Source organism: Bactrocera latifrons, unplaced genomic scaffold, assembly GCF_001853355.1.
Source record: "Bactrocera latifrons isolate USDA-ARS-PBARC rearing strain unplaced genomic scaffold, ASM185335v1 scaffold_115, whole genome shotgun sequence".
Taxonomy (NCBI): domain Eukaryota; kingdom Metazoa; phylum Arthropoda; class Insecta; order Diptera; family Tephritidae; genus Bactrocera; species Bactrocera latifrons.
Genome location: NW_017534575.1, coordinates 539,092 through 551,618, shown reverse-complemented (window position 1 = coordinate 551,618; position 12,527 = coordinate 539,092). Strand labels below are relative to the sequence as shown.

At 35.1% G+C, this 12,527-nt stretch overlaps 1 protein-coding gene across 1 annotated transcript in view; it reads left to right on the top strand.

Moving 5' to 3' along the window:
• LOC108976604 (acetylcholine receptor subunit alpha-like) overlaps nucleotides 1-12,527 on the top strand; it is a 152,409-nt gene that overhangs the window by 85,761 nt on the left and 54,121 nt on the right. The window contains exon 4 of the mRNA XM_018945824.1: nucleotides 5,785-5,900. Coding sequence (XP_018801369.1) covers nucleotides 5,785-5,900 — 116 coding nt within the window. The remainder of the gene's footprint in view (nucleotides 1-5,784; nucleotides 5,901-12,527) is intronic.

Genomic DNA, 12,527 nt, shown 5'->3' with positions numbered 1-12,527 from the left:
TCATGACCACTTTGAAAACGTTGAAACATCTCTTGCATTCTGCTATGGGATAGCCAATTATAGCTATGAACTTATTTCATCAATTGAAACGTTTTTGTAAAAGTTTTCGCACCGATAAAAATACTGACTCTCAAAACTCAATAACTTCACTTGCAATCAATGAAATGTCATAAAATTCTCACTGGAAATTCGATAAAGATAGCAGATTTTAACGCACCAGTCGACATATATACGGCGCCACCAAGGGCCGCTAGATTCAAAAAGTCCTGTTTACCTTGGAACGCATCTCGTATATCCCTTTTCATTCGGTCATAAAGTGAAATATTTTCCCAAACAAAAATCCATTTATTCCCGATTTCCCACAACTTTTTCCAAAAATGCCCGGAGTTTGCAACTATTCATAAAAAAATAAATCATGACCCCACCCGGCCTTATGTTGCAAAATTGTTAAAAATTAAAAAAAAAAAAGCGGCTCTTCTGCCTTATAGCGCAGACCTTATTCCGTTTGACTATCATTTTTTCCCTTCGATGCCAACGACCTCACTGGAATGCGATTCGCATCAGGACAAAGTATCAAAACTTGGCTTCTTTCAGTCTTGGTTTCAAAGTGTAATGGTTTTCCTAAATAAGCGTTAAAATGTTGGAATTACAGCACGAATATAGTTATAGACCCAATAAATAAATCTTAAAAAAAAGCGATAAACCGCTCTCCAAGTTATAGTTTATATATTATATATACAATTTTGAAAGGTTTTGAGATTTTTCGGCCAAACTTTAAACATCCCTCTCTCATGTCTAAATTTAAATTATTAATTAAACTCTTTAAGGCACTGTTTAACAAATGTGACAATCGAAATACTCAACTTAATTTGCAAAACAAAACGACCACAGGCTCATCACAAGTGCAACCACGTTGTCAGTTGCCTATCAATTAGCACCTTAGAGGCATTGTAAGGTAAATCAAGCATGCAAAGCAACCAATTACAAATTCAACAATCGACAAGCAAATGACATTTTTGATAAACTTACAAACTATGTGTACATACATATGTATGTATAACGAAATGCATATGTCACTGCAAGGTTTTCTGTCAGAAAAAGTTGAAAATTCGTTGACCACCTCAAATTCATTTCAATTTTTGATTTCAAACTCTCTTTCTCTCTATCATTTTACACACTGATCACTTTCACTTTGCGGGAATGGCACATGTCCCCTGTGGCAACGTTCATTGGCTGCAAAGCGCAAACATGCATCAGATACAACTTTGGTAAACGAAACTACAACAAGTAAGGAGGGGCTTATTCGGGTATAACCGATTATTTTATGCTCTTACAACCCGATATATCATTGATACAGGAAAATAAAAGAAGCAGAAGGAATTTAAATTTTTGTTATATGGGAAGTATTCGTGGTTGTGCTCTGATTTCGCACTGGAACACAGGAATGTCAAAACGGTATTTGTGCCAAATTTCTTCGATATCGATCGAGTACATACAAAGATAAGGGGTTACACCTAAATGTGGATAATAGTTTCTTCATCTTCTTGGCGTAGACAGCGCTTACGCGGTTTTAGTCGAGTTAAGAACAGCGCGCAACTCGTTTTCTGTTTTCGCTATTTGGGGCTGGACTGGAGATTTCAATCGAAGCCAGGTCTATCTCGACCTAGTCTTTTCAACGGAGTGAAGGTCTTTCTCCGCTTCCCCCGGCGGAGATTAACGCACAAACAACTAGCAGATGCACAACACGTCTCGCCTTATTGCTGAAAGTTAAAAATAGTTTTTATGTTTTTCTCCTGTTTATTTTTTAATAAAACAAAGTTCGTGTCATTCTTATAGTCTTCGGTGTATACACTTCCTCACACTACTCTCCACACATTTTCGTATTTTCCTTTTTTTCATAAATTTTAAACACGTTTCTGAAAGCAACTCATCCGTTGCTAACTTCCGCAATCGTGTATAGCCGGCAGCATTTCCTGCTACTAATGCGTTCCAGAATATCAGAAACGAAGTCAAAATGCTGTGCATAAAAATTGCAAAGAAAGGAAAATAAATATTGCGTTAAGCGCCTGATGGAGTACGCTATGTTGTTGCAAACAATGAAGAAAGCGATAAAATTCGATAAAATAAAAATTTGTTATGGATATAAAAAACGATTTCAGTGGTGTCTTACTTAGTATACAACATTAAGTATTTTTGAAGCAAATTTTGAGCAATGAATTGCCTAATTTCAAATAATATTAAATCCTTCTGGTTATTTCCATATTTCGCTATTAAATCTGTTGCCTACATTTGGGTGCATGACTTATTAATTTGAAAAACATCATACGGATCTCATCATCAATACTTTAATTTGCTATTTAGCAAAGCCAGCTCTGCTAATAGTTAAAATCTCCTCCCAACATCCGCCTTTCCCAGTTTTTTGTAAGTAATTTCATGCACAAGTGAATAAATTTGTCAACGAAATAAATGTAAATTTTGATTTGTGTATTGAGCTAAAAACAAACAAATGCGTTAAATTTTCAAAGTCCCACAATTATTGTGTCAATGTACCGGAAGTAAAGTGTAAATAAATCTTTTCGACTAGCGTTAACGTTTAATTCGATTTATACGCGCCGGTGTTTTATTTACACTTTCCAGATTTGAACGAAACCAAATATTTGCATTGCATTTATCGTTAGATTACAAGCGTAGCAATAAACAAAAATAAAAACCGTTATTTACATATATAAGTATTGATTAGGAATTCGTAATTTTACGGGGACCGCTGCTTTCAAATATTGAACTGTGAATTTTCTGTATTGTTCAATGCTCAAAATTGTATACAATTTGTGCAGCCATTATTTTTGTTACGGAAAGGGGGTATTACCATAAGCTGAGATCGCCTTTGGTGGCGCTTGACTGTCGATAAGAATAGCGATATGCTGGTTGCGAAGCATATTGATTTCTGCCCACTCACTTATAGCAAAGACTTCTACTTGAAATATGTTCGGAAAATATCCCATTAGTATGGATGGTTTGGTCCCGCATTGCCTGTTTCAATGCCTTAAGGCAGGTATAAAGGGATGTTCAACTTATTCCAGTGTGAGAACACCTCAAAATTAGCGTTTTTTATAACATTTTCCATTATGACCAGATTGGACAAAATAATAATTTTTGGGCATTTAAATTAAAACAACCAACATTTAGTACGAATAAAAATTACTATACACTGGTTATTTATTATATGGAGAAACTATTTAAATTTTTTTAAACTATATTAGAACAACTGATATTTGACTTTTCAATGCCCACTAAAAGGATTTAATAATTTTCCATTGAAAATAATACTATAATGCTTCAAATTACAAAACCTTTCATCAAATACCTTTAAATTTSACAAATTTATTTAATTTTCATTGTTTTGCATTTTTTATAAGTGGTATTGAACGATGTAACAAATCCCTCCGATTACATATTTTTTTGCTAAGATTTCAATCTGGTCATCGCTTGTTTCCAATTGTTAAACGTCAAAACCTCCTGAACTCGATCAACTGTCAAAGTTTAGGTGGTTTGACGTTTAGCAATTGTTCTCTCACTTCCAGTGAGAGAGGAGTTAAGCATCTCATTATCTCTGCCTTAAGGTGTTATCGAGCAGTCAGTATACTACTGGACAGTACTGCTCCTCAGTTGTAGGTAGAGCATGGAATTACTCCATACCGCCTTACTGCCGAAAGTAAATCTGAACTTCTTTGTAAAGTTAGCCCTCTTCGTAACGCCACTTCTTGGCCAGTGATATACCACTAGGGCCTTCATTTGTTTAGACGACATCATCTTTCCTTTGTCAAAACCCTCTACTGCCACGAGCAGCATGGTATGTTTCGCTATCTGTTTGATCACTAGATACAAGGGTGGAATTTCAGCATGACTTGAAGTACTGAGATTGATCAATTAGGTATTGTCCCCTTATATCCCCAAGCAACCGCTCCATACGTGACAATACGCCTTGCGTTCATGGTATGCAGCCATGTTATGATACCTGGCTTTCAGCCATAGGGTCTGCCAGCTAGGTGTCTACATATCACAGTGTTAACTCCACGTGCCCATTCCACCGTAAGGTTGAATCTAATGTGAGGTCAAGGAATTTGACCTCTTTCGACATCTCCAACTCCCTGTCACCTGGTATTAGGGGACTCAAACTCGAAAGAGATCTTCACTTTGTAAAAGGGACAACGGTTATTTTGTCCTTTTGAAACTTTTTATCATATTTATATCTGACACATGAAGTTATAACAGTTAGCAGCAATTCTGAAACCTATATCCCTAAAAAGAAGTCCCTATATATCAATTGATTTTTATAATGACTGTACCCAGCGGAATTTGTGTATTATTTCGAAGACGATATCTAAAAATCTAAATTTCGAATCTTATTAAAGTTATTGGAACATGAAGACAGTTTTGTATAACAACTCAATGACAATGTCAACTAGGGAGTAAGTTTTTTAAAGTGTTACACTAACACCGAAAATGATGTAACTTTATTTGCAATTTAATGCTCATAACATATTTGTAACTTAAATCTCTACGTGTATGATAAGTTTTTTTAGTTATTTCGTCTTACAGCTTAAATTACAATATAAATTTGGCTAGTACTTGTACTGACTTTGTGATTTGATTTAGCCAATCATCACCAATCAGCGATTTTTGTCGAATAATTTGATGTTAATTTATTTCTTCTTAAGAATTTTACTTTCTTCTTTCTTTACTTACTTATTTGCTCGTTTGTTATTTTGAGGCATCTCTTTACTTGATTGCTTTGAAGTGTTTCGGCGAAGTTTGAAAAAACTATGACAAAAGAGAGTCAGATCGGCTTCGATATTTTTTTTTTCTCTACAGAATATACATAAATTATATTAGGTTGTCAAAAAAGTATTGCGGTATTTTCACTAGTTGACGCTGAGAGCGCGTAATTCTAGTTTTATTCGTCGCATCGGGTCAGGCTATACCTTTTTGGAAAGTGTTTGATTGATTGTCGTTTTTTTTAAGTCGTTCGTAAGTTATAGCGTCGCAAACATGGAGCGAAATAAAGAGAAAATACGGCATATTGTAGAGTACTACTACGATAAAGGCAAAAACGCATCTCAAGCCGCCAATAAAATTTGTGAAGTTTATGGACCCAATACAGTTTCGATTTCCACCGCACAACGATGGTTTCAACGTTTTCGTTCTGGTGTAGAGGTGGTCGAAGATGCGCCACGCCCTGGAAGGCCTGTCGTCGAAAATTGCGATAAAATCGCTGAATTGGTGGAAAGATACCGGCATAGTAGCATCGGTCAAGAGCTGGGCATAAGTCATCATACCGTTATAAAATAAAAAATAAAAATAAAAATAAAAAAATAACGCAAGACTTTTTGACATAAATACTATTTTAATTGAGCATAAATACTATTTCCGACAAAAGAAGAATTTGAAGAAGCCTTTCAACTTTACATTTTTAGAAGTTTATCTTCGAAGTTTTCCATTGGTGTGGTCGCAAATTATCCAAAGTTCTCATATTTCACAATGTTGGCTGTTATGTATATGTGTGCCCACAACATGTGTTATTATCAAACATTGGTATGAGACAAAAATAACATGAAAACCCCAAAATCATTAATTTTTTTCTTTTTATTTTCATTTTTATATCCCACAGTTGTTATTTAGCAATTAAATTATGATCTTTATTTATCGTGCAATTAGTTGTGTGATATTTACACAGTATTAATATTAATTATGCCACATTTATTTATTAATTTATTTGCTCTTCAGGTGGACCTGCGGCATATCGACGAGCTGAACGGCACTAACGTTGTTGAAGTTGGTGTTGATCTATCAGAATTTTACACATCAGTCGAATGGGATATATTGGAAGTTCCTGCAGTGCGGTGAGTGCGCAGTATTTTACTCAAATAATTTTTATATTTCCTTTGTCTTATTTTACTATGATTATATTTTTAAATGGAAAGTATTTGTGGTTATGGAAATTATGTTTCGTATGAAACTCAAGAAAAATTACAAATATTTATATGCACTGCAAAGCGGCAAATATCTCTTGAGACCAAACGTCTTTCTATAAGATTTTGCTTTCAAATTATATTCTTCCATTATATAGCCAATATCGTTTTCCTTATTCCCGATTCAACTAATTAATTCATAGCAGAATGCTTCATTTTGATTCAACAAAGTACTTCATTGGTGTTCATTACTATTTTTTTTTTGCTATAACAATTGAAAGGGTGCCACATTACGAATGAAGCATGGTCGTAGATCCTATTTCATTTCTTAGCTGTCGCCGCAATTTTATATCTTAATTCAGAACTTAGTTGAATATAATAGATTCTTTTAGTAAATTTAGCTGGTCTAGCATCCGATCAAAATTGACCCAAACTGACTAATTTACACTGCAAGCAAACCGAATCGATAAAAAAAATGTTTCTAGGTTGATACTGGAAAATGGCAGGAACGAAAATGATCTATGAAATTTTTCTTTTAAGATACCAATATCTGTTTTCCTATTCTAATAATTTGTTCATGGCAGAATTCATCATTTTGGTTCAACTAAATACTTCATTGTTATTTATGAAGCGTGTCAGACTCGTACTAAAAGACCTGAATATTGTGGAAAAACGGTGTCGAGTAGTGTTCGCGAATGAGATTATTGACAACGTACTTAAATACCCTACCCTACACAAACTCGTGACGAGACATGTTAATCTAATGAATGCTGCTCCAAAAATGAACCAAAGCCGAAAAGAAAAAACCTCGTGCAATCCACAACGACCATCCTAACCTAGGCTTACTATATTACAAGTGTACAAAAAATTTTATTAAACATTGGCATACATAGGGCACAATAGACCTAAGGTCGCAGTGCATTCCTCAGTTATGTATCTTGTATTAGCTCAGGAGCCTATTTTAAGATTTGTTTTAGAATACGTAAAATTTTTTTTTTGTTTGCTAGTCTGTGTCAAATATAATCAAATATTACGTATCATATTTGAATTATTCTAGTGTTTCACTCCTTACTTCCTCAGAAATACTGTCGATGAGCTTTGGACGTAATAAAATATATGTATCGGGTTTTCCAATAGAAGTGAAATGATTTCCAAAAAAATCACACACCAATTGTTAAGGAAACTCAATTTTTTCTATTTTATGCGAAGTACAATCAATGCCATTAAGTTTTGAAAAGAACATCACTCAAATGACCCCCTTAACTTTTTTTCATGAACGAATTCTATTAACCCAATTTTGCAGTACTTTTTCCACTAAATCGAAGCTTGAAGATAGTCTGCTTTATTGCTAAAGACCAATGACTTCAAATAACAACACAAGAAATAGTCTAATGATATTATTGGAGGCTATTTAATGACAAAATTTCTTGAAATAAATAAATCTCCGCTCTCCATTGACAGTGACAGTGCAACCAGCTTATTTTCGAAAAAGGTACGAACCATTGATTCCACCAGAGTAAAAACCATACATGGTTGTTCATAAATAATTTGTGGGACACTTTTGTTTTTTCCCCGCCCAGGCATCAGATGAAAGTGAGCCTTATGTAAGAAGATGACTTTCTTAAATAAATTGTTATCATTTTCAAGTTATTCCACCGTTTACGGTGGTCCAATTTTTTCAGTTCTTGAGTGAGAACCATTTTATACGGATGAAAATCTAAATTTTTTTTTTCAAAACCCGCCAAGTTGTGGTTTGGGAGAGTTTCAATTCTTGGAAACGTCTTGGAATTGACAAATTGCGACCTGAACGGCTCAAAAGTGTCAGCCATTTCCATCTTTTGGAGCAAAATGGTTGGCACTCAAAATGCTATACGTACCATACATATCACAAACTAACGTAATATCCCACAGCTGTGAGATACACGTTGCTTATGATGATTAAATTAACAAAACATATCGATTATATTAAAGTACTGTTCTTGGAAAAAAGCCATATGAACTTTTCATCATACGTAGTATGTCATTAAATTGTTATTTGATGTAACTTAGACTAATCATGTCTTTACTACCTTCACTGTGTTCAACATGAGAATAACACTTTTAATAGCTCAAAGCTCCAGAATCCAGTTACGCCTTATTGTTACCAGCATCATTGTCATTCGTACCTGAATAAGATTCCGTAGAGCAATGACAATATGTAAATGAATACATACATACAAAGCTCACATGTGATTATTTGCCTTTTGTCCCATTCTCCTTCAAGTCCAAATACCTTTGGTGGACACTAAGACATTTCGTCCACGTCGCAAACACACTCCAGAGAAAAACGTGAATAGCCAAGCAAGCAATAAAGTAGTAACTGCGTGCAAAAGTGAAAAATGCGACCTTTTTATTAACTGTTAGTTGCTCGGCGCTGCCAAATAGCTACAATGATGATGACACAATGTCACTTTGCTGAACTGCTGTCAACCGAAAATGTGAGGGAAGACGTGTATAAGAAAGTGAACATTGCAGAATAAAAAAAAATGCCAAGGAAACAAGAAAAAGAGGCACGAGTGCACACTTATTTCCGAGCTGATTATAAAGCGACTGTGTTTGCCAAAGGAAAAAAGCGCCATAGCACATATGGATTTATGAGAAACAAGAGTGACGGAGAGCGCATACTGGCAACACTCTTTGATGGCAGTACACACCAGCCAGCAGTCACCAGCATACATTATACTTTTCACAACCATCACATATGCAACTAACAACTCAATTCAGTTCAGCTCATCTAATTTTTTTCTTTTGCACCTTTTAATTTTTTTTATTTACTCTATACACATCATTCGCAGTGGCTTCATTTGGCCGGCAACAAACAAAGCGCTGTTAAGAAAAGTGTGTTCGAAAAAAGGCGAAATTGCTGAAAAAAGCCTTTGGCGTGACGGGCGTCAACAAGCACTAACGCATACGCAGCTAAACTGCCAGCTGTTTGCTCTCTTTGTTGTACTCTGCAAAGTCACTGCAGTGAATTGGACTTTTTTTTGGCATTTATGCATGTTGTTCTATTCCATGTATGAGTGTGCGTGCCTACATACGAAAGTGTGCTTTTATAGACGCTTCTCTACTCAACTTTGCACACGTGCTTCTTCTTTTCTTTTTTCTTTGTTATATACTGGTTTATGGCTCTTTTACGCTTCTGTGCGCCTAAAGGTATGCTTCAAATGAGATTGTCATGCTTCGCAATATAGTCAGAACGTTTATGAATTGACTCATTTTATAACGAGTTTGCTCCTTAATTGGCACGTTCACCTTTTTAGCTAACCTTCTTTCCTTTTTCTAAATTTACGGTTCTTGTCTATTGTGTGAGCGATTGTGAGTTAAAAGGTCTAAATTTGATAAATCTGCACAAATGAATTGTTTATATCGATTATTTAAACGGCTCTATAAATACGCCAAATATATATTTCTTATATCTGCTGCAGTTATGGTCTCCTCTACCGCTTTTATACTCTTGCAACATGTTGCTACAGCGTATAATAGTTTTGTTCACTTAACGGTTGTATGTATCATCTAAAACTATTCTAGTTAGATGTTTGGTTTATATATAGAAATGATCAGGATGATGAGACGAGTTAAAATCCGAGTGACTGTCTCTCTTCGTGCAAGCTGTAACTCGAGTGAAAATTGAGATATTTAGATGAAACTTGTCAAATATGTTTCCTGTTAAAAAAAAGTAAGAAAAAAAGCAATATGTAATACGTAATCGTAGCACTGTCACGCCCACAAAGCGCCATTAAAGGAAAAACCTATACCTATAAAGTGCGATAACTAAGCATTTGATTAAGAAAAGTAATTTGTTATAGGGGATTGCAACAGCAAGAGCACCTGTGGGCTCAAAATTTCAAAAAAGTAGTAACCGCTCCCCAGATAACGGTATTATACAAATCAATAACTAAATAAACCAGAGTCATAAAATTTTACACTCGAGATGGTGTAAGGGGGCCCTATAGGAGCCACGCCTATTTCCCATATAACACAATTTGAAATTCTATTTGATTCTTTCACAACGGCATAAACAGATTTTTTCTCAGAGTAAAAGCTCTATATCTCGTAAACAAAATGAAAGTACTCTGAAATATGTTATGTATTTAAAGCAATTATGTGGGCGACTTCATAGGAATTACTCCTTCTGACTTTCATTTCCGCTCACCTAAAATATAATCCGTTTGACTCGTTGTTGACGGCATTTAAATTCACACATCTTCTCAGCTTCAGGGACCGTTCCAGATTCTCATCTCTAATCTATTAGCTTCTGAATATTCTCCATCAACAATTTTAGTTTATACTTTTAGTTTGGAAAATTCTTTTTCTTAATTAAATGCAAGTAAATTGCAAAGTTCAAAACATATTTAGCCGGATGATTATTAAAATTATTACGATTTTTACTACTAGTACCTTTTGTATAGTGCAAAATTAGGATTCTGCAAATTACCCATATCTTAATTTTAAATTCATCCTAAATGTAGGCAACATTTTCTTTACAAAAAAATATATTACAACATATCTTTCTGAAGATTTGAATCAGAGACTTCAAAATTGTACTTGTATATGTATATATGTATTTTATTAACCATAAATGGAATCAATAAGAAGAAAACCCCTTAACTTCAGCTGCATCAAAGCTATAAAACCCTTCACAAACACAAAAGAGTTCATACAAAAACTTGATTTTTTACGGTCACTTTGTATGGCTATAGTGATCCGAACTGAACGAATTCTTCAAAAAAATGCACTCATATCATAATTTCGTGAATATATTTGTATATCCTCAAATAAAAAATGTTTCCATCAGAATGGACTACTTATAATATATTATACATCTAATCTATAAGGCCTCCGATGTTTCGTTCGCGACTAACTTAATACATTCGGTTCACGGTATATAAACGCCATTATGAACACCATTGCCAAATGTACGCATTCATATGTGTAGAGATTCGTTCCTCTGCAGAGCATTATGTTGATGGGTTAAAATATGTCAGTTGTGTAACACTTTGAAGCATGTGGCGCGTGTGTGGGCGTGACCCAGCCACCGCTGAGCATAAACCTATGACTTCGATAAATGACAGCAATCAATTAATGATGGGAGAGAGAATGAAAGATTGTGGCATTTAACAAAAGTTCAGGCAGCTGCGACATACTTAAGTGGCCTGCAGGCATTTATGGCTACATACATATGTGTTTGTAGACAGATATAAATGTGCATATAAACACACATTTGACTTTTGTACATGGAGTAAACTGGGGGCTACACAATGTATTCGCCAAATGAGCATACTTGTAATAGACTTTATGAGCTAAATACTTATGTAACATTATACACATGTACATATCTGATTGATAACACTCGGTAAGGCATTGTCTACAAGCAATTTCACCAGACATTTATGTATTGAATAGTTGACTACAAAGTGGCTATGCGTCTTGATTTTTGGGAGGTACCTCCCAAACCTTCCCTATTCCACTCCTACTTATGGCACACTGCTTATCTTCCCTGTTGTTTCTAAGTTGGGCGTTCTACTTAAGCTGCGCTTTGAAACTTCGCTCAACATTGAGATTTAAGATCTACTTGACAAATTAGTTTCTCCCCTCATAAAGTCTATCCACACAGACAGCCAACATGATGAACTTCAAAGCTTTTGCTGTGCTTAAGTTGTTGTTGTACGCTAACTGTTGTTATGTTTTCCTTGAGCTCTGTTGGTTGAACGCATGTGGCTCACTTCACGCTTCAAGTATTTAACTCATTTCCGAAAGCGTCTGCACTAACTAACCAAGGAACTAACGTATATTTGAATTTTAGGGGGAGGAGTTTTGCCATACTCCACAAATGATAGAGAGTAGTTTTGCAGGAAGAAGTCTTCAATTAAATCTGGTCGCATAGCATTCTCAGCAAACATCATCCGATAAAAGAGAGGCTGAAGTACGTGGGTGCACAAAGTCTGAAATATTTGCAGTTCGTCATTGAGTTTCAGAACTTGTAATATTCCATAAGGTGTTGGCTGAGTTTACTTCAAAGTTTGCAACACTCAAATGGCAACGTCAGATACCCTATAAAATATATACATGAACAGAGTGATGAGCTGGGTCGATATTTGTCTGTCTTTCTATCTGTTTATACGAGAACTAACTATAGGAACCTCAATACCCTCACACAGAATTAACCAACTACGGCACTGCGTACACCAATTTCTCCGCGCAACTCAGTCGAGCTTTGATTTACGCGCACTTTCTCCGTTCGACTCGTGTGAGTATAATGTTGTAAGTGGCAAAAGTTTTTTAATTTAAAAAGTTGCACTGCCTTCCAATGCACTCGTATCTATATACCTACATACATACATACATACATACATACGTATAGCTTTCTTTCCGTTTCTTTCGTTTTATTTGACTTGATTTCAGTCAATTCAGTCGCTGAGTGAGTTGCGAAGAGCTGTTGATGTTTTGCACTGCTATTAAAATAAACATTAGTGTAAAATGCATAACACAAAATGGAAGTGCGTTTAATTAATTTTCGCA